Here is a 22,865-nt window from a genome sequence, read left to right as displayed (position 1 = left end):
CTGGACTCTTTGCCATTTAGGCTTCAACTCTGCTGCCACTGCGCCTCGATTTTCCCTGACAACTTGGTGTTATCTCCCTGCTCATCACTTAACATAATCTGAAAATATGTATTTTCAATTGATTACATAGTTATTATCTATACGCCTCAGGCCAGGACATAGCTCCCATATTAGAGCAGAAACCATGTCTGACTCATTCCCCAACACATCTCTAGCACCTAGAATGTAGTTTGGCACTGAATAACTTAATGAATAAAGGCCAAAAATCTCAACAGCCAAAACTCTGGACCATTAACACGTGACCTTGGCAAACCACTCTGCCCGCCTGAGCCTCAGTTTCCTTCTCTGCCTAGTGAGGAGAACGGACCACCCACTACTTTCCAACGGTCCTTTCAGGACAGCTTGTCTTAGAAAGCCAGACCTGGAACCCACCCAGTTTGGTCCATCCAAAGCAGGCAGCTAGCCAGGGTCCCGGCAGTGCCTCCCCTGTCCCCACCTCCACCCGGGTCCCTACCCAGCCCCCCAGCCCTCTCACTCCCCCACCGCAGAAACTGTTAATGAAGTACGCACTGCTCAATGCAGTTACAATTACGGGGGCTAAGAATAAGGCGCTGACATCAGTTTCCAAGTGAATCAGAAGGGGAGGGGGGGAGGAAGGAGGAAGGAGGAGGGAGGAGGGGAGTGGTGCTCCAGAGCTGTCAAGTAGAAATAGCACAGCGTTAAATATAATCTAGTCCTGGCCTACATCGTTCTGCAGAGGCAGGTGACGGCTGGGCCCTCAGGGCCAGGGCAGACAACTGGATCCTTCAAGGAGGTCACGCAGTCACAGCTGCCGCTGGCCAACTGATGGGGACCATCCAGGAATGGTGGTCTGTAGCAGGCTGCCAGTCCCTGGAGTGCTTACATAAGTCAAACAGGCCCCACTACCCTGGCCTTTGTCATCTGCTATTGTGACAGCCCCTTCCCACATGGGAATTCATCTCCAGAGCTGGAAGGTAGCCTCCAGGCAAGCACGGCTGGGCTGAGATCACCATCCGTGGACGGCTCCCGCTGACTAGGAATTGGCATCTGTAAAATGGGCATGAATGTAGCAGCAGCCAGCACCTCAGTTGATACAGAAATCCATGAGATCGTGGAAAGAAGCGGCCACCACCAAGAAAGCCCTTCAGATATTTTATTTTTAACCATCCTGAGAGATGCTCCGACCAAGATCATTATCCCTCCTTGAACCCTGAACTCAGGAAGATGATGGGATTTGCTTGAGGCCACGGATCAGAGTCAAATTCAAGCTCTAGGATCTTTTCACAAAGACGGTGACTGGTGCGGCCCCGAGAACAGAAGGGGCTCTCCCCTGATAGCTTTTCAAGGGTATGCTGGTGATGGTTGTGGGGTAGAAAAGCCGCTGGGGTGGGGGTGCTGCCTTCCAGTTCCACTTTCCCGCACAGTCCAACTGCCCCCAACTCAGCCTCCAGCCAGAGCACTGGAGAGTGGCAAGGAGGGAGAGACAGGGCCTCATGCTCCAAAGGGAACCAACTAGATGGGGAAGGAGGAGGAGTGGAGGGTAGCTACAAACTAAGAAAGTTGGAGCCCAAGCAGGGGACTGAAGAAAAGAGCTCTGGGGGTCAGAGAAAACCCTAGTAGCAGTGTGTGTATGTATGTGTGTGTGTGTGTGTGTGTGTGTGTGTGTGTCCTTGAATCTGGCTTTCCTGAGATGATTCCTTCAGGATAACATGCTTCAAGTACCTTGATCTACATGCTCATTTCATTGCTCAACTTGAACTACAAAGGCACTCAGCTTGATACACTAAAAGGCTTCCGTTTTCCCCATCAAGAAGAATTCTGCCCAGCTCCCAGATTTACAGACGATTGTGGAAATGGGTGTGGCGGTACAGACCTGTAATCCAACTGCTCAGGAAGCTGAGGCAGAAGGATCACACATTTGAGGAAAGCCTGGGCTACACAGTGAATGCTTGGTCAGCTTAGGCTACTTAGTGAGACCCTTTCTCAAAGACGAACAAGGAGATTACAGTTCTAGGTGGTAAGCTGGGGGCATGAGTAATAGAGGGCAGAAAAGAAAAGGGGTACAGGATGTAACCTCCCCTGGGGTGAAGGAGGTGAGGGAGGTAGAGGCTCCAGAGTCGAGACTCAAGCTTTAAGGTACCCGCCCCCCGTGAAAATATGATAGACTGGAGCCTCCCTGTTTCATGCACACAGCCCAGCCCCCCTTCTGGAGCTGAAGGACTCACTCTGTTCCCACCATTTCTAGGGGAAGGAGCATTTTGTAGGACATTTTGTTTCCCAGATGAAGCTCGGGTCAAATTTCAAGGACAAAAGTTAGCACTTGGCCTGGGAAAGAAAACTCCGCCAAATCCTGTAAATTTGGGAGGGAGGGTGAGATTTCAGTGTGGTCATTCCAGGTGCCTGGGGGTGCTGGCAGGAACTGGAACCCCGATTCCTCCTGCCAAGATCTGTCTGGCAGGAAATGGGTGGCTTCACAACCTCGAAGTAACTCAAACAACCACCTCCATTTTCCCTCTGTTCAAAAGCGGGGGTGGGGATGAGGGCTGTGGTACTAGTTTATGGATCCCACCCACCATGCTCCCCTCAAAAAGATTTGGTCTGAGCGGAAGAGGGAGGTGCTATGAAAGGCATTCCAGCCCAGAGATGTGGCCTTAACTGCTAGAAGAGGGACTGGTAGCCGGCTGGTGTTGCCATGGTAACTTCCTCCCTGAGCTGGATCGAAGCATCCATCCTATGGGCAAATCAGAGCTGGCTCCTCCAGCTTCTCCGCCCTTCTCCTGGGCGGGCGGGGGAGAGCTAGACGCCAAATCACTTGGTCAGGCTCAGGGACACTAGCCTCAGGTCCAAACCCTGATAAAAACAACTTCTTTTGGTATCTACTAGAAAGGGGATATACCCCCTGATCCCAACTATACCCCCAGGGAACCGGCCTGGGGATGTGCTACACACAAACTCATTAGAAAGAGGAGGGAAATGATAACCCAGACTGCTTCCTACCTTGACTCGCGAGTCCCCTGAAATACCCACCCTTTAGGCACTTCAAAGAAGGTGAGCCCAGCTCTACTTTCGTAAACTACAATGCAATTAAATTAGTCCATTAAAAATGATGACAGCTAACGTTATGAAAATCAGGATTTTCTTTACCCAAATGCACAGGAGTCTTCTCCATGGCCATGCTCAGAGACAACTCTCATTTGTTAATGAGACAGACCAAAACTAGAATGCATTGAAGCCCACTTCACGCCAGGTCCCATTACATAGCAACCAGCATGACTAAAAGCGAGTGTGTTTGGATCATTTTCCCAGATTTAAACCCTAACTCCCTCACTTCCTGGCTAAATGACCTTGAATGAATTACTCTGCCTAGACCTCAGTTTTCTGATCAGAAAATGGGGGTGTTAAGAAGGATATTAATTTTATGAGGGTGTTATGAGGAAAGATTACAATAAATGCCTAGAAAGACATGCAGCATATGGCAATAATTAAAAAAAAAAAACATTGACCTGATGGAATCTAACTGGGAGTACTACTATTTTCTTCCTCATGTCGGTGAGAAGAAGGTCACATGTCTAGCTCCTTCCCACCCTAGCTGCAAAACCATGGTCAGTAAGGCTGAGCAACATCAGTACATGAACATCAGTACCCGAGTTTCCTCTCTAAAGCCTCAGCATCCTTGGGAACGAGGCAAGGCAGCAGCAACGCAAGCCATGCACCCAGAACACACGAGGGAAGATTCCTCTTGACAGGCATTGTAGCAACCCTGCAGTGGTCCTTTTCTTGGGCTCAGGGGTGATGGAAAGACACAGGAAGAGAAGGCAGCTTCTTCTTCTTACCCCATGGCCCAACACTCCTAAGTCCAAAGCAGGGGTGTGATCTGTCCCATTTAAAGCCGATAAAAGTCTCCTTCTCCGCCTATGACTCAGGGAGCTAGCTGGAGACGGCATGAGAGCCTTGAAGACGGCTCTGGCCTAATCTAAGGGATGGGGAAAGATATCTCGACATGGGTCGCAAGCAGCAACAAACGGGAGGCTCCCAGATATGCACGAAGCCTGTCAGGAACACACTTCAGAAAGGGAGCCACCAAGGGCAGACTGGCAGTGTAGGGGCCAGCGGGAGAGGAGAGGCAGTCAGGAGGAGTCAAGTCTGGGCTAGCCTCCTCTGGCTAAGCCAATCTCTGTCCAGGACCCCAGAACCTATTCCAATTGGTTCTTTAGATGTTAGTTCAACTCAGTACTGTTTTAAAGGAAATAGGCCCAAGTTAAGAGGAAATGAATGAATGAGAAGATCAAGAGAAATTAAGCATCAGGACAATGGTTCTTACTTCCAACTCTTACCAGCCCCTCATTATTCTTCCAGATATGAAAGCAGACTTTCTCCTCCTCCTTCCCAAGCTCGAGACAGCGTTAGGCATGAGCAGGTGGCAAGCCTGAGATGCCCGAGCAGAGTCCTGGGCTGCCAACCGCTCCCCAAGGCCTCCTCACCTGGGAACCATTTTCTGCACTGTGAGATCTGGCTTTTTAAAAATCCTCCTCCAGAAAGAGAAGCCACTGGTGTTCTGAGGAGAGCCGGAAACCTGGTTCTGCTCTCAACTTTGGGCAGGAGACACTAGATGACCTTGGGTTTTTACACACACACACACACACACACACAGGCTTCAGTCATTCACACACATTCTCACAGATACACAATCCCCACCCTGTGGATTTGGGACCTAGGAGGGCTGAAGATGGTCTCTTACAAGTGAAGCACAGGATTTAAAGAAACTAACTTAGGAAGGGGGAGATTAGACTGGCATTTAGAAATACTGTTAATGCTCTCAGTGAAGCTGTCCTTGACTCAAGTGAAACCTCGAGAGAGTCTTGCAGTAGGAGTCAAGGTCCCTGACCCACAACCTGCAGCATGATTGGAGAAAACCAAACCATGCCTGTCTCGGATGCTCCCACACTCCCGGGTTCCTGCCCAGCTTGCCTCTTGAGACCCAAGTAAGTGGTCTGCTGAACTTAAGAAGAGCAACCTGACATCCTTTCAGGGCTGGGAGCCTGCTCCCTCCACAGATGTTCCAAGACTCCCCACCACGGTCGCCCCATCCCTAAGGCGAGCCTGATTTCCTCCCTCTCTGAGTTAGCTGCTGTAGAGGTCACCACATTGGGGACCCCTCCCCAATTCCACCTCACCTGTTCCTGTCTAGAATAATAATACAACATTCCTCGGCTGTATGAGGGGAGAAGCTGAGCTCCTGGGCCTCGGCTGTTTGATGTGTTAGATGGTGAGTACCTAGGCTGAAGGTGTCACAAGCATCTTCACCCCTCCCCCAAACTCCTGCCTCCAGGGCAGTAGAAAATTCTCTCAGGGGTCAGCCTCAACTGTTACCACTACCTCAGCACCCACAGACTCTAGGGAGTTTTCCTACCAGCATCGGTCACCCGCAGGTGAGCACCCACTACTCTGCCACATAACAGAACCCAGGCAGAGAGCTCCAGCCAGCAGGGAGTTGAGAGCAGAGCTCTTGAATTCCTTAAATAGTGCAGCAAAATTCTGGGGTAATGCATACATGCTTTTTTGTTTCCTTTTGAGAGAAAATCCGTGTTTTAATCAGTATCGAACCCACTTGTTCCAACACATATACACACTCCTCTTCCCCGCCCCTCATCGACTTCAAACACTCAAATTATCAGTTCAAGAACCGTTTCACTCCACCCTCCCACCACACGGAGCCTGGTCTCTGAGGCGGCATCACCTGCATTTCACAGGTGAGGAAATTGAGGCTCCCGATGGCATGACTTGTCCAAGGTCACAGCTATGGAATAAAGGAATCAAGATTGGAATCTGAGTCCAACTCCTAGTCTTGGCACTCTTTGGAGGACCTCTCACCCAAATCTTCAAGGTACCCCACCTGTTGTTGGATTCCCTGCTTTACCCCAAAACCAAACTCACAGCTCTCTGTACCCTCTGCCTGGTCCCAGGATCGGAGAGCTGGTTTCCTCCCCACCCCTGGGCTGTGGCTGCCATGGGAGGGGGGAGGTTTGGTTTTGGTTTGTTTGGTTTGGTTTTCTTGTTTTTCTAGGCCTAAGAGCAGAAGGTTTGAGTTGCTGGTTGGTAGCTGGGTTCAGCCCATCCAGAAAGGGTACTCTAGGGACAAGGGCACCCGAGTCAGGGGCACACACTGGAACGTGCGCTGGTGTAGTTAGCACTTACGCTGCCTTACACCTCCCTGGGGAGGAAAGAGGAAAGGCCAGCAGACACCGGGCCAGTTCTGTGCGGCCCGCCCCAATCTGAAGAGAGTCTGGAGCCTCAGCCTGTGGGGGAAGGGAACGAGAGACAAACAGGGGCACTCAAGGCTTTGGCCTCTGAACAGGGGTCTTAAGAGGGGAGCCTCCGGATGCAGCTAAGACAAAGACCTCAGAGAGGTAAGGTCTGCGTACTACCTCCAGCAGACAGCAGGGAGGCACGTCGGAAGCCCAGGGGTGAGGCGGCCTAAACCCTAAGATCTGATTAGGGACCATATACTAGACTTAGGTGGTGGCAAGTCGGGTCGCCGGGGAGTCCTGTAGGTACACATAAATAGGAAGAGTTGAGTCCAGGCGACCCAAGGGCCCACCTGCGCGAGACGGATACGTGCAGATGATCAACGGGTTCCTGGGGCGGAGGGGCAGGACCAGAGCTTATCCTAGATCCCTGGGGTCCCGAGGGAGTGGAAAGGACCCCTGGATACCTATCCGGGCTGGACCAGGAGTGCAGTGGAGACTGTAGTCGCCTCTCCCGGGCGCCCCGGGTCCCCGAGGGTCCCAGGCATCTGTATCCCGGGACAGCCTCCCGGGGTGGGTGGACCGAAGCGCGCTCACCTGCGTCCTCATCGTCGAAGGAGTTCATGCACGGGAAGTAGATGGCGAGCGCCTCGAAGGAGGCGGACAGGCTGAGGCGGCTCTGTGAGCGCTCCATGCCCGCACCCGCGCCAGGAGCCTCGGCCGCGGCGGCGGCGGGCGGCTTGGGCAGCTTGGCCGCCCCATTCTTGACGCGGAGTACGGCGCGCGGCGTGGTGGCGGCGACCCGGGGCTCCGCGGGCGGGCGGCTGGGCTGGCAGCGGGGCGCAAAGGGCCGGACGCTGGCGGCGCTTGGAGCCGGAGATGCGCGGTGCTCGCGGCTGTGGTGGCAGCGGCGGCGGCGGCAGCGGCGGCGGTGGTGGTGGCGGTGGCGGTGGCGGCGCAGCGCGCTCTGGACCGCGGCGCCCCCAGCCTGCTTACCGCGCGGGGCGGGCCGGAGCCGAGCGCCGCAGCCAATCGCCGCGGCCCGGGGGAGGGGGCGCCGCGGGCGGGGCGTGGGAGCCGCGAGGGTGCGGGCTGCGCCACCGCTGCCAACCCGGCAGGTGCATGAGCCCGCCCCAAGGATGTCTGCGCCCTGCTGCTGCTGCGGTTGAACCCCCAGTGGCGGCTCTTACCCGTGACTGTGAGTTCTCAGACCCGCTCCAGAGGCAGGTGGCCAGTCACCCCGATTCAAGCAGGCCTCACTCAGAGACCCAGATGTGTCCAGAGGGACACAGTCCAAGAAATCAAAAGAAAAACACCTGCCAGATCCCCCTACGACTCCAGTTCATACTGAGATCCCCAGATGCACAGTCACTGGGCAAGAGAGATCTCGGCTCCCTTATACTCGGGGGTCGGAGGGACATCTGAGCAGACATACCCTTGTAGACACCTAAACAGACATTCTATAGGCACAGAGAGACTCCTAAAGACATAGTGTAGATGCACTAACCGGTAACTTCAGAGGGTACACAGAGACCTGCAGAGTCACAGGGAGCAACAGGCAGGACATGTCCTCCCACCCAGTGGAGACCCTCTGACTCCACAGGCGTTTAGACAGACACACACCTTCTCATGCACCCACACTTAAAGTTTGCAGACATCCTGGAAGTCTCTCACACACACAGAACATAGTCCCAGACCACCTTAGACTCTTAGCACCCCTCCTCCTGCGATGACCTGTGTGACAGAAAGTGGGACAGTCACCCCAAGAACGTTCATACCTACAGACACAGCCGTACAGACTGAGTCACTCTTGGGGATGGATTCATTCTGATGCAGACACCCTCAGACTCAAGATCTGAGACATCGCTGCAGCTCACACCGGCACACACTCCTGTGACATATCCTGATGGCCACAGTCCCTGGAATCACACCCACAGACTCAGTTACCAGAGCCTGGGTAGAGACAGACAGGCTCAATAGCAACCCCCTATTGCCCTCCCTACCGAAGTGGCTCCCATTTCCAGCCGCTCCCATCCCTCTCCAAGAAGCAACCGAGGTGGCCTCAGAAAGACAGCTTGGTCCCTTCTTTCCAAGAGGCCTAGGGCAAGCCTCTCCGTCTCACTGACCTATTTCCTCACCCGTGTGATGGCAGCGGGAACCTGCCATTCTGGATGGGTGTGAGTATTTGTTTTCTGTTGCTTCATAACCAACCAAATAGCTTAAAGCAACAGATCCTTATTAGTGTACAATCTGTCTAGATCGGAAGTCTGGGCAATTCATCTGGGTTCTCTAGATTCTTGCAAAGTGTTAGCCCCGTGCGGCTGTTGTTGCAGACTCTGAAGAAAGATCTGATTCCATGATCATTCAGGATGCCAGTGGGATTCAGTTCCTTGTGCCTGTAGGACTCAAGGGCATGTCTGCTGGCAGCTCAACACCTGCAAATGGTCCTCTGGCTCTTGCACATGGGCTCTCTGTCTTCAAAACCACCGCAAGAATGCCAAGCCCTTCCCATCCTTTGATCTCTCTAACTGCCCACTGGGTCATCCCCCAAAGGACAACCCTTCTTTATCCTTTATATAACTTCGTTGAGGCAGCAATGTCTTTCCCTAGTTCCACACACAAAAGGGAATGATGCAAGGTGGGGATCCCTGGACCATCCTTGCAATTCTGTCACCTCACCGATTGCCTGGGACAAAGAAGGCACTCCTGAGACCTCTTCCCCTTTCCAGGAATCACACTCTGACCTTGCGAGCCACAGATGTCAGAATGGTCTGCACACAGCCACCCCGCATTGGTAAATGGGAGCTTTGCTCTTTCTGGGCTTTCAGACACTGTACATCTTAGTATCTTAGAGTTCTCTCTCTCTCTCTTTCTCTCTCTCTCTCTCTCTCTCTCTCTCTCTCTCTCTCTCTCTCTCTCTCTCTCTGTGACGCCTATTCTCTATACCCAAAATATACCTAGCATACTTCTCTGCCGTAAACCTTCATGGTTCTCATCGTGTTCAGAGTCCGAGTCCAGCATCTACAAGGCCCTAACTTTGTGTTCTGCACCTCTTTGTCCGCATCCCCCCCTCACACATCCCTGTTGCTCACTTAGCTTCAAACCCATTGGGATTTCTCTTCCCTCTGACAGAAACACTCTCGGGAAAGCCACAGGGCTTGCTCTCATGGATATTCACGCAAATATCGCTTCTGCGGTAGCGGCTGCCCTCATGGCCACCTCCCTGAGATGACAAAGTCCCCCATTCTTATTTCCTGTGTAGCTCTGTTAGCTATCTGATCCATCATGTCTGCGGACAATGGACGTTTCTCGTGTTTTTTCATTCTTTCTATCTACCCAGACAGAACCTAGTAGGATACCTGGCAAAAAGAAAAACAAAAGCTGTACTTGTTTAATTATAAGGTGGATGAATGAACCCTCAATACCAGCCTATGAAGGGGGTGTCCACTGGCCACGTGAGAAAGCCATCCTGAGGCCCTCCTCCATTTTTACAAAGAACTGAGATTTATGGAAGGAACCTGATGTTCCCAAGGTCACAGGAAAGGAATGAGAGCGGAGGCTGGAGCAGCGCAACTCCAAAGTCTGTCTTTCCACTGCTCCATCGGCCTCCTAACACCAGGGCAAATTATTTCAGGAACGGACATGCAAGGGGGCTGTTGGAGGGCCCCGGACTTGGCCTGGAATCAGGGAAGAAATCTCAGAGACCAGAGAGGAATGTTCAAGCCTAAATACTGAAAGCAGGCTGTGCATGAAAACAAAGCCTGCAGACCCTGAGCTAACCCCGGAGGGTCAAATTCCAGCCCTGCCACTGCTCAGCGGGACCTCCATGCCACTTTTAAAAACGAGCGTACAATGTTTGTCCAAGCCCCTCCCTGTATATGCGGGATGTTCAATGACTGACGACATTGTAAACCATAGAACACGGGGGCTGCAGCATATAGAACTTCTGCGGGTGGGTCAGAAGGTCCTGCAGCTTCTTCCTGGCTTGCTCAAGCTCCACACCCTGGGAGAAGCCAACCTCTGCCCAAGATGCCTAGCTGTGTGAAGACTCCATGCTGGAGATGCCATAGGAAAGCCCCATGGAGCTACCAGCCATCAGCCAGCCTGGACCACTGGCCATGTGAGAAAGCCATCCTGGGTGAAGCTTGATAGGGCCACAACTGACACCTGCTGGCAACCAAGCGAGAGATGCTGAGTATTTGCTGCCCCACTTGGCACTTCTGGAGCGCATGTCTGTGTCTAGAGATCATATTTTGGGCCATAGTGGAACAGTGACTTTGAACAAGTGAATTAGCCTCTCCGGGCTTCAGTGTCTCCAATGGTAAAGGAGAGACAGCGCTCACAAAGTGGGTATCACCACCCAATGAGTCCCTCAGCCTGGTGCTCTGAAAACACTTCAGATACAGTGTATGTTCTTTGTGAGTTTATGGGTCCACACAGCTTCTCCTGTCAGAGCCAACCACACCGAGCAAAGGGGGACCTGAAATACCACCAATTGGCTGTTCTTGGGGAGAGGGAAACTGAGGCCCAGATAGTGCCACATGGCACAAGTGGGCAGAGCCGTGAAAAGACAGAGATTCATCACGATCCACGTCACCTGGTCAACTGACGTGAGTCTGGGGCTCCTAGTGAGGAGCACAGGCGAAGCTGACTGTGGAGAGGAAGAAAGACAGCTCCAAAGAACCCAGTCTGGGGGCCGACAAGATTGCTCAGAGTGAAAAGGAAAGAATCCCTGTCCTTGGTTTCTAAGAACATTTAAGATGTACACACCCCTCCCCCACCATGTGCACAAATTAATTTTTGTTTTGTGTTTGGAGGCAATGCTTCACTGTGTAGCTCTGGCTGTCCTGGGACTTGCTCTGTAAACCAGGCTGGCCTTGAACTCATAGAGATCCACCTGCCTCCTCCTCTCAAGTAATGGGATTAAAACTCTTTTTATGAGTCTACAATTACCCTGATACCCAAACCACAGAAAGACTTTACTAAAAAAGAGAATTACAGACCAATCTCATTCATGAACATTGATACAAAAATACTCAAGAAAATACTGGCAAATCTAATCCAAGAATACATCAAAACCATCATCCACCATGATCAAGTCGGCTTCACCCCAGAGATGCAGGGATGGTTCAACATATGAGAATCTGTCAACATAATCCACCATATAAACAAACTGAAAAATAAAAACCATATGATCATCTCATTAGATGCCAAAAAAACTTTCGACAAAATACAACATCCCTTCATGATAAAGGTCTTGGAGAGAGCAGGGATACAAGGAAAATACCTAAACATAATTTTTTTTCCCTAAGGAAAAGACAATCTAGTTAGCCTTCAGTATGATTTCTCCTTTCCGGGTTAGCTCATGGCTAATATTCCAGGAAAAGCGTTTGGGCTTATAAACCTAAATCTTTGACCCCTTATAAATGTGCAGTTTCCCTGTGGGAAGCCTCATCCGGTGACCTCTTGGACCTGAAGGTGAGTGAGTTTTGAGGAATAAAACTGAGGTGCAGGGAGGCTTGAGATTGTGGATGGGGACTAGTAGATTTGGACCCGGAAGAAAAGTCCTGTGGGAAACCACAGACAAGCTTGCATGTTGGGACCAGTAAAACGCAGAATGCCACAGAACCAGCAGGTGGAACGGAGCATTGTCTGGTGAACTTAAACACCCATCCTTATTTGGATATGTAGTCTTGGATAAGTCCTTTCAGAATTCTCCATTAAGAAGTAAAGGTAAGGAGTCTGGATTGGCAAAGCACTTACCACACAAGCTCGAGGACCTAGGTTCAGATCCCCAGACATTTGCCTGTAATCTCAGGACTGGCAAGGTGAGGACAGAGAGGTTTCAGGGGTCTCACTAAGCAGTCAGGCTAGCCAAATGGGAGAGCTCCAGGTTCAGCGACAGAACCTAACTAAGGTGGAGAATGACGGAAGAAGACAGCCAAGCTCAGTCTCTGACCTCCACATACACGTGCACTAGCACACACATACAGGTACACACACATGTATATACACGTGTGCACACACACACATGCACACACCAGAGCAAAATCGGTTATATAGAGTAGGCATGACATTTGCTAAGTCCACAGATGGAAGTTCTGAGTGGCTATTGCATACAAGTCTATATCAAGAGCTCAAAATACAGGGTGACTAAGACAGGCCTGGCCCCTGACTTTGTGGGGTTTATACTAGGCCAATGATGACTACATTATGTAATATTTTGATTGTGATGGATTTAATTACAACTGTGAGGAAAGGTTTGTAGCATAGCTCTATTTTATAGTATTATAGGGGCTAGGGGGTATCTGACTATAAGTCTGCCAAGTGTTCATGAAGTCCCGGGGAAGTGATATTCAAGCTACAGATGTTACCTACTAGGAGCCTGACACTGTTTTTGATCCCGATGTTGTAACAATAAATAAAAAAAGTCAGTGGCCTCTGATTTACAGTTATTTTATGTGCATGGATGTTTTGCTTGCACATCTGTCTGTGCACCATGTATGTGCCTGCTGCCCGTGGAGATTAGAAGAGGGCATTTAATGCCCTGCAACTGGAGTTTTAGATGGTTGTGATCTGCCACGTGGGTTGGGAACTGAACTCAGGTCCTCTGGTAGAGCAGCCAGTGCTCTTAACCCCTTAGCATCTCTCCAGCCCTCCCTGACTTAAAACAATCCCAGGACTGTTTAGGGAGGTGGTGAATTGGAGCAAATTCAGAGGGAACACCTTCCCCCACTTCTTAGCAGCTAAGCCTTGGTTTGAATCAAAATGCCATCTCAACAAAGGCAGACAGCTGAGGTAGAATGTCCCTCTGACATGTGACATGAAAGGCAATATGGAAGGATGTGGTCAAGACTGGTACCGGGGACAACCAAGGCCCAGGCCAGGAGACTGTATAAATGGGAACAGGTGGTGTATTAAATTAGGTAAGAGACAAAGACATGACCAGTTTTCTGAATGTTCAGAGACAAAAAGGACATGTTGGTGGAGGCCCTCTTCTTCATGCCCCTTTTCCCTAAGCTGAGGCAAGAAGCCCTTACTTTCTACATCGCTCACAAAATCCAGTAAGTGACTTTGGCTTACAGAAAATGAGAAGGGGCTGCGGGGCAGCTAAGCCCAAGGTGGGCCTGTGTGCAGCTAGATCAGCAAGAAAAAGATGGATCTTGGCCGTGTCTGCGTTCTGCCTGCTGGGGTAAGGGTGTGTGTGTGTGTGTGTGTGTGTGTGTGTGTGTGTGTGCGCGTGTGAGAGAGAGAGGGGGAGAGGGAGAGAGAGAGAAAGAGGGAGAGAGAGAGAGAGAGATCTCCGCTTATGCGTGCAGACCTATGTCCTCATCTGTGTGGCAATGACCTTGTCTCTAGGTCTCTGAGTATGTCCTTGCAAGGTGTGTGCTCTTGTGCTAAGCACATCTAGTTCAGTTTTAAATGCAGTGTATACCTTGGCATTTGTATGTACTGTGTGTGTGTGTGTGTGTGTGTGTGTGTGTGAGAGAGAGAGAGAGAGAGAGAGAGAGAGAGAGAGAGAGAGAGAGAGAGAGAATCTGAGGGCACATATGCCATGAATCCTGGGCTGTGTGGTTCCGTGTCTCCTTGAGTGCCTCCTGATGGCGTGTCCTTTTCGACATCTGCCTGTCTCTAAGTGTATCAGTGTCTGTGTGGGTGTAACTGGCTGGGTTGGCTATATTTATGTACAGTGTAAGATTTCTGTTCTTGTCTCTCTGCATCCTGGTTGATGTAAGTGCATCCTAAACTCTGTGTGAAAGCTGTTGTGTGTGGCCTTGACCATGGAGGCTGATAGCTGGAGAAGAAACACTTGTATTTTCTTGGTTAAAATTTGCCTTCAAAATGTCTAAAATATAGCCTAAAGATGGTTAGAATGCAGATATTAAGGACTTTTATAAACTCAAAAGCCTTGGTGGCTGGGTGTGGTGCTGCACTCCTGAAGGCCTTGTGGTTGGGTGTGGTGATGCTCACCTGCTATTTATCCTGGTACTCCAGAGGCTGAGGCAGTAAAAGGCTGAGTCTGAAAACAGCCTGAGGTACACAGTGAGACCCTGACACCCAGCCCTTAAAGTCCCTTTTCAGTAAGGGGTGGGGCCTGGAAATCATCCACTCTGTGCAGAGTTTAGGCTGGATTGATCTTGTACAGGTCTTGGGAGGACGACCCTTTCTGCCGTGAGTTTGTGAGAGATGGGGTCATATTTCATTGAAGACATGTATGAATGCTTAAACATAAAGAAAAAAATTGAATGTTCTTGCCACTCTGAAAAACGAAAAGAAGCCTGAAAAAGGCTGGTTATCATTACAGCTAATGACATGTCTGCGTTCATTAAAACAAGAAAAAAGCGAGGCATTGTTTTAGAAGCATCTGCTCTTTGACATTTTCATTCGTGTATAAAATGTATTCAGATCATTTTCACACACACACACACACCCTCTGCCCTCCACCATCCCTTCCCCACCCCTGCTGAACTAACCTTCTTCCCAATGAACCCCTCTAACTCTCACGTCTTTTGTTGCTGCTGTTTTGTGAGCCTCTGTGTTTGATTAAGGCTGCTTGCTTGAGCATGGATTAGGTGTTACTGGGGCATGGGCAACTTACCAGTGGCTATGTCACTGAAGAAAATGATCCCCCTTCTCCAGTAAACATTCACTGCTTATAGTTCTTCAGGGAGGGGGTCAGGGCCTTCCGTGATAGACAGCTGAAGGGCCCAGTCTTGCTCAGGCCTTGTGCAGCTGGCCACTGCTGCCGTGAGTGCGTGAGTGTCAAGGCCATGCCATGCGCAGTCAACGGCATTCTATAGCATCCCTCCCCGTCCTTCCTTACCATCTTTCTGCCCTGTCTTCCACAGATTTCCGTGAGCTTTGGTGGGAGTGGAATTGGTGTCCCATTTAGGGCTAAGGACTCAAAGTCATTTATTCTTGGTATTTTATGAGCATTAACTGCTACCCTCGACAAGCAGAACTCCTCTGACCAAGGCCAAGAGCAGCACTAATCGATTGCTGGCTCTTGTCTGAGCTCCCTTGTGCTCCTTCCTCACCACTGAAGGATCTTCTGCTCATTTCCAGTCCTTCATTCTGAGAAAGAAGAAATGACTGTATCGCAAAGCGCAGTGAAGTCAAAACAGTCACGCAATAAACTTTAAAGATCAACTTGTTAATATTTATCAAAATACTTAAATCTACACGCCACTCACCTGAACAATTCACCACTGAACACAGTGACTTCCAGGAGCGTACTCTGCATTCTATAGATGTGCTTGCACAGATTGTACAAAGATAGTACATACACATATGTTTCTGTGGGACTGGAGAGACGGCCCAGCCGTGGAAAGCAGGTACCGCTCTTCCAGAGGGGCAGCCTTTGTTTCCCAGCGCCTATTTTGGACAGCTCATGACCACACATGCGTGCACACACAGCAAGATGTCAGTGTCAGTAATAACTGAATAGCTGAGGGATTTTGTTAGATCGTGCTTGGTTGTGCCCCCTATTCCATATGGCATAACCCCACTGTATGTGCGTATAGATATATAGGCCCACAAATGTGTGTATTATATACGTATATACTTTCTAGGCACGTTTATAAAACAATGTTTCCCTGTGACTTTTTCAAGCATCCTTAGTGTTATTTATTTATCCTCCTTTCCTCTTCTGTATTAGCCTTTCTCTCCCTCTGTCTTAGTTAGGTTTCTCTTGCTGTGAAAAGACACCATGACCACAGAAACTCTTATAAGGAAAACATTTCATTGAGGGTGGCTCACTTATAATTTCATAGGTGGAGCATGGTAGCATGCAGGCAGACATGGGCTGGAGGAATAGCAGAGAGTCCTACATCTTTTAGGCAATAGGAAGTTGACAGACAGTCACACTGAGGGAAGCTTGAGTAAAAGAGACCCCCAAACTCGCCCCAACAGTGACACACTTCCTCCAACAAGGCCACACCTACTTCAACAAGGGCACACCTCCTAAAAGTGCCACTCCGTTGGGGGGTCATTTTCTTTCAAACCACCACACACTCCCAATTAGCCTGTGTCCTGTTATTCCATTACCCCTTTGCAGTACCTGTTGCCTGATCTGGCTAATACATTTGCTACTGAGTACTGGGGAGAAATCCCCCTGAGACAAGGAGCCTTGTCTGGGACACACAGAGTAAAGGAGGAGACAACCCAGAGGAGCAGGAGTGTGAACAGCATAGAACAACGGCTTGACCCTGCTACTGGTACCCTTTCTGCTTCCTTCCTTCATGTGATGGAGAGAATGGCTAAGTTGGGGGAAAGAAAGTCATTTTTGTCATATTACCCAGAGGACATTGCTGGAAATGTCACATTTTCTCCACTACTGTCCCCTACCCTTTCTTTTCCTTCTGTCCATCAACCATCCAAGGAAACATTTAGTGACAGCATCCTACTAGGGTCTCATGACCCATGTTTTGTCTTTTTTCCACCATTCACCTTTTCCCACAGCAAACACACCTCCCTGTCACTGTTTTAAATTATTGAATAATTCCTTGTTATTTAGCTTACCTGTTACTATTGGATACTTAGATTATTTCCAATCTTTTGCTCTCCCGATAACATTTTAAAAAATAGTCTTACTTCAAGGGTGCTGACTACCCTGCAGAGCAACCGTGGGGCCAACTCGATGACTGTATTGAAGGCTTTTCATAAGCGATGACGCATTTCCTTTGCTAATGTGAACCAACCTTCCCTCTCTCTGGGAGCAGATGACATTGTTCCTCACGCTCACTCTCAAAGTCTCGCTGTTTTGCTTTGTGATTTTCCTTTTGTCTGTCATCAGTAACCCCATGACTTGCTACTTTTCATTCCCCACCGAGAGACACCCACACACTCTTGATCTATTAAATTCGTGAATTTAGACAATCCAGTCTAAAACCTTTGTTTACACAGGTGTATCCATAAACAATGTATAATATTGCTTTGAAAGAAACGTGTGAGTGTGTGTGTGTGTGTGCGTGTGCACATGTAAGTGCTGATAGGTGCATGTGGAGGTCAGAGGTCCATGTTGAAAGTCTTTCTCCATCCCTGCCCACCTTATTTTTTAATTTTTGAAAAATTTACATTTGTTTATTTATTGTATATGTTGTACCCGTGAGAGCGTGGGTATGTCCATACCATGGCACGTGTGGGGACCAGAGGACAAGCTGTGGGAGTCACTTCTCTCTTTCCACTATGCAGACCGCAGGAATCAAACTTGAATCGTTAGGCTTGGTAGCAAGTGCTTTTCCCCACTGAACTATTTTGCCTTATTTTTGAGGCAGGGTCTCCCACAGCATTTGGAGCTAGCTGCTGCAGCTAGAAATGGCTGGCTAGGGAACTCCAGAGTCAGCCTGTCTCTGACACCCCAGTGCCAGGATTGCAGGCACATGGGGCTTTTTTCATGGGTGTGCAGGGGACCAAACTCAGAGCAACCCACTTTATCCACTAACCCATCTTACATGCCCTGAAAAGACATTTTTAATGTCACATATGCTATTGCTATTACACTATATGTTTTATTCTGCTGCTTTTTGTTCAATCGATACCATTTTTTAAAGATCTATACTAATTTACATAACTTGAAAATATTCACTTTGTTATTTAACTTTTTTTCACTATTGAAAGTTATTTTCAGACTGGGGTGATGTGTTGCCAGCACTTGCTGTCACAAGCAATAGCACACTGAACATCCTCATACCTGTGTCTTTATTTCAGACAGAGTCTCTCTACACAGCCCTGGCAGTCCTGAAACTTACTGAGTATATACCTGTATCTTTGATTTTGCTAGAGTCTCTATATAGAAATTGAACTGTTTGGAGGCCAAGGATAGCACTCATTTCCTAATTACTTTATTCAAAATTTATATTGTCACCTTCAGTAAAAAAATGTGTTTACATTATCATCTGGTAAGGCTCCCGACACACACACACACACACACACACACACACGTAAATTTTTTCATGAAATAATCACCCTTACTACATTATGACAAGAAAAGCCTTGCAATGTGTCTCGTTTTGTTTAGTTCAACTTCACGTCAATTGAAAACCACTAGTTATTTCACAGTATAGTATAGCCTGTGTCACAGTATAGTATAGCCTGTGTCATAGTATGAGGAGGGATGGATGAAAATTAATTTGGTTTTACTGACTACGTTAAGGTAGCTGTCGGTACACTATAAGACATTAGACTCTCGTCTCTCCACATCGCAGGCATCACTGTGAAGTCGTCCTTTCTTCTGTTTCTCCAATCAGATGGGTATTAGGTTAGAGGTCATTACTGTTTTCATCTTTCATTCTCTGATTACCAATAAGCTACACTTTTCTTTATATAGTTACCCATTTTTTTGAGTATATGGGAATACGTTTCCTGTTTTTGCAAATTACTTTTTGTCAGGTTTTTTCTTGATGCTTTATGGCGGAGTTTCTTATGTTCTATAGATTTCAATCTTTGGTTATTGCTGAAAATATGTTACAAAGCCTATGTCAGCACAATGGCTCAGTGGGTGAAAGGACATGTTGCCAAGGCTGAGGGCCTTCACTCAGTCCCCAAGACCAAGTTCCTAGGAGTTATGCTCTGACTTCCACATCCATGCATGGCACGCATGTGCATACACATGTGCACACACACAAACACACACACATTACACACACTCACCCATGCCATGGCACACATACACACACACGCGCGCACACTCACCCATGCCATGGCACACTTACACACACACTCACACATGCATGGCACATATGCACACACATGTAGAAAATAAATAAATATGTAATGAAACTATTTAGAATGTTCTCAAACTGTCAACCACTGGTTGACTTTGTGATGTCTTTTATTGTACAGAAAACAATTGCTTTCCTTATGATTTGAGCTTTTTCCATTTTTGTGAGAGTATGCTGTTTAGGGACTCCAGATCTTCCTGGCTTCAGGCCATGCAGCACCACACGCAACTTTGTTTGACCTTTTTGTTTCTTCTTTAAGAGATATCTCTATAACCAATATCATAAAACTTTTCCTTTTAATTCTTATTACTTGTTAAATCACCTGTATTTGTTTCCTTTCAGAGCCATTTTCCCCAGCACCATTAACATAATCCGTTTCCCCTACTGATTTCTCTTGCTGCCTCTTCACAGACCAGATGTCCATATACGTCGCTCTATTGCTGGATGTGGTCCATCTGTCCCATTGGTATGACTTTACGTTAGATGCTCCCAGAACATTAAACAACATCACAGTGATCCTTAATATCTGACAGAATGATAGCTTTCGCCTTTGTGCTCTCTCTCTCTCTCTCTCTCTCTCTCTCTCCATATATATATATATATATATATATATATATATATACAGTATATATATTTACTGTCTTAGCCGCCACTTGTGCAACCCCACTTCAATAGCGGATTAAACCTAGGGCCTCCCTTTCTCCCTTTATAGTCCAAACTAACCTCAACTTGAGATCCTCCTGCCTCTGTCTCTCTAGCACTGGGATTGTAAGCATACACCACCCACCCAACTTGTGCTCTACCACTGAGCTACATCCCGATTATCTTCCATGAAAACTTTAGATTTTGTTAATACGATTCCTTTCCTCCTAATGTTAGAGACCATTTCAAACCTCAGCAACATCACAATGCTATTTCTCATTTCTACAGGCATGAGAGTTTTCCATTTGTTTGGCTATTCTGCCTTATTTAAAGTTTCCTCTGGTGCTTAATACTTTCTAGGTGACTCCCTTTGTTCTTCCTCCTCCTCCTTGTATTCATCTTTAGTTGGTTTTTCAATACAGGGATTCTCTGTGTAGCCCTGGCTGTCCTGGAATTCCCCCTATAGACCAGGTTGGCCTTGAACTCAGAGCTTCACCTGCCTCTGCCTCCTGAGTGCTGCTATTAAAGGCACATGGTACCTTTGCCCAACTATCTACTCTTCTTTTCTAAGAATACTTTTTTTCCAAATAAAAAGTGGGAGTGTCTTCTTGTGAAAGCGATAGGTTTTAAGACACGTGACTGTCCTGGCTCACCCCTAGGTCTAGATGATCCCAAGTACCTCTGAAGTGTGGATTCGACAAGGTCAAGGCAGAACCAGGAAGACACAAGTCAGAAGGGCAGTTGCCAAGAATGTCAGACTACGGCAGGTGTCAAGCACCTCTGGGCCTGGAAAACAACTTGAGAAATAAGATGAGATTCAGAAAACCATATTGACCTGACTTTCTCCCAAGGCTATCGCTGCACACATTTGAAGATAAAGCTTTTAAACGCTATGGGAGAAGATGAAGTCAATGTGCAAGCTGAGGACGGCATGCATGCATAACCACAGGACTGGCTCCACCGTGCCAGTTATGAGAGCTTGGAGCCAGAGCCGAAGTTCTTTAAAAGAATGCTAAGCGTCAACCCAAGCCGTCTTCCTTCTTGGTTATTTCTCATGCTCCACTCAGGCTGTCTTCTAAACACTACGGAACAAACGTTTAGAGCAAAATGAGTCGCAGCTTATCATTCGCTCTGGAGACCGACCTGTCTTAGGATCGCAAGGTCTGGGGTGGGCGGGATGATCAGACGGCACCGGTGAGAACAAACCCGGAGGCCCCAGGAAATGATGTAGAACACTGTGGTGGAAACTTGAGGCCAAGGCCAAACCCCATCGCGGGATCAAAAGGCCATGCCGTTAGCCCAGGGAGTGTAACATCAGCCCACATCCCAACAGGGAACAGTGGGAGAAGACCTAATCATCGGACACCCACATGGAGAGAAACCAACAGTCAGTGTGAAGGGGGAAAACAGGTGACTGCACCGGGAAGCTAAGCAACAGTCAGGGAATGTCTCTGTCTGCTTCGCCAGGGCTGGGTTGTCCCCCTCCCCTCTCCTCCTCTCTCTTCCCTCTGCCTCACTCCTTACTTTCTTCCTGGATATTCACTGTTGAGAAGATGGTAAGGGCACTTCCAGGCACAGCTGGTAGTTCTGTGAGTTGGCACAGCTTTTCTGGAGGGCAATTTGGCAGACTATTAAAAAATAAATCCTGAAGACGAGTGCTCTTTTTGATCCAGCAATCCTACTTCTAGGAATTTTTCCTAAGGAAATAATTAGAAGTGAACACAAAGATGAATGCTAGGGGCGCCATATTTACGGAGGGTTTGCGTCCCAGCGTGCAATATGTCAGTCCTTATAGCAACAGACGATATGACACGTGCCGTCAGGTCTGTGTCGACGTGTGGAAACTGAGGTGGAGGTGAAATAAATGGGGAAACTGAGACTGTGATGGTGTGAATTGCTAAGTTCAAGGAGCTTGGCCAGTAACAGCCTGGGACTTGTACCCTGGTCTCTTTAATCCCCAAACTGGAAACCTTATGTTCTGGATCAAGTTTTGGTCCTGTTTTCTGAAACACTGAACTCAAAAGATGCTGCACACAGTCTTGTTTATAATACCAGCCAATCAGAAAAGAGCACAACATGCAAGAACCAAGGATGGTTAGATAAATGGAGTCGAGTCATATGATTAAAATGCACGATCTTGAAAAATACAACTTGAGGCTGGGAATGTAGCTCGGAGGTAGAGTGCTTTCCTGGAATGCATGAGACCCTGGATCCCCACCGCTGCAAAATCAAGTATCTTGAAGGAATAAAGACTGTAGAAATTTACCTGAGTTACTGAGTAAAGATGATGTAAAACACCTGCATCCTATTTTAATTTTGTGCGTGTGTGTGTGTGTGTGTGTGTGATGAACATGTATGTATGGACGTCCATGCTTGCCAGAAGACAATGTTGAGTGTAGCTCTTTGGAAGGACCAACCACCCTCCTTATTTTCAGACAGGGATTCAACAGTTAGGCAAGGTTGGTTGGCTGGGCAGCAAGCCAGGGATCTGCCCCAGTCTTTCCAGCACTGGGAATACAAGCACATACTGCCACAGGCAGCTTGGCTTTTGTGGCGGGGAGGGGGAGGGCACTGCAAAGAGAGAGTTTTGGGTCTTCTGTGCTTATAAGGCAAATACTTCACTAACTGAGCCATCCCCCTGATCCCAGTCACAATCCCATTCTCACTTTTTAAAGACTACTTTTAATTATGTGTAAGTGTGTGTGTGTGTGTGTGTGTCAACATGTAGCTATGCACACGTGATTATGGATGCCCATGTATCCCCTATAGCTAGAGTTACAGACAGTTGTGAGTTACCCACTGTGGATTTCTGGGAACTAATTTAGGGTCCCCCAGAAGAAGAGTGAGTGTTCCTAATGGCTGAGTCATCTCTCCAGTTCTCATTCTCATCTTTTAATGCCTACTAGCCATTTTTATCAAGTTCAAAAATTGGAATGCCTGGTCAGCGGAAGGAGGATATGGACCAGGAAGCTACTGGGTACTCGAATATAATGACTCTCCAACTGGGCTGTCGTCACATGGGAGTCTACACCATACAAATTAACCCAGTCGTATAGTTGCATGTGCTTTATATAGGTTTACATAATTTATATCTTTCTAAAAGAAGTGCTGAGGTGTATAGAAATACCCCGGAAGCAAGGAACAAAACAGTGTCAGCCATGATGAATTCCAAGCACAACACAAATTACATTACCTTCCATATACTGGCTGATATTTTTCTTTTCTTTTACGGTGA

At 48.2% G+C, this 22,865-nt stretch overlaps 1 protein-coding gene across 2 annotated transcripts in view; it reads right to left on the bottom strand.

Moving 5' to 3' along the window:
- Rims4 (regulating synaptic membrane exocytosis 4) overlaps positions 1-7,084 on the bottom strand; it is a 58,847-nt gene extending 51,763 nt beyond the window's left edge. Inside the window, exon 1 of one of the 2 annotated variants that reach the window (XM_048440987.3) lies at positions 6,864-7,084. In XM_048440987.3, coding sequence (XP_048296944.1) covers positions 6,864-6,960 — 97 coding nt within the window. In that variant the 5' untranslated portion in view covers positions 6,961-7,084. The remainder of the gene's footprint in view (positions 1-6,863) is intronic. The other variant, XM_048440986.3, reaches the window with a different exon arrangement.
- Positions 7,085-22,865: the final 15,781 nt, after the last annotated feature.

This window comes from Myodes glareolus, chromosome 10 (genome assembly GCF_982192425.1).
Source record: "Myodes glareolus chromosome 10, mMyoGla1.1, whole genome shotgun sequence".
NCBI lineage: Eukaryota > Metazoa > Chordata > Mammalia > Rodentia > Cricetidae > Myodes > Myodes glareolus.
Note: the sequence above shows the minus strand (reverse complement) of the source record. Positions and strands in the feature narration are given on the sequence as shown.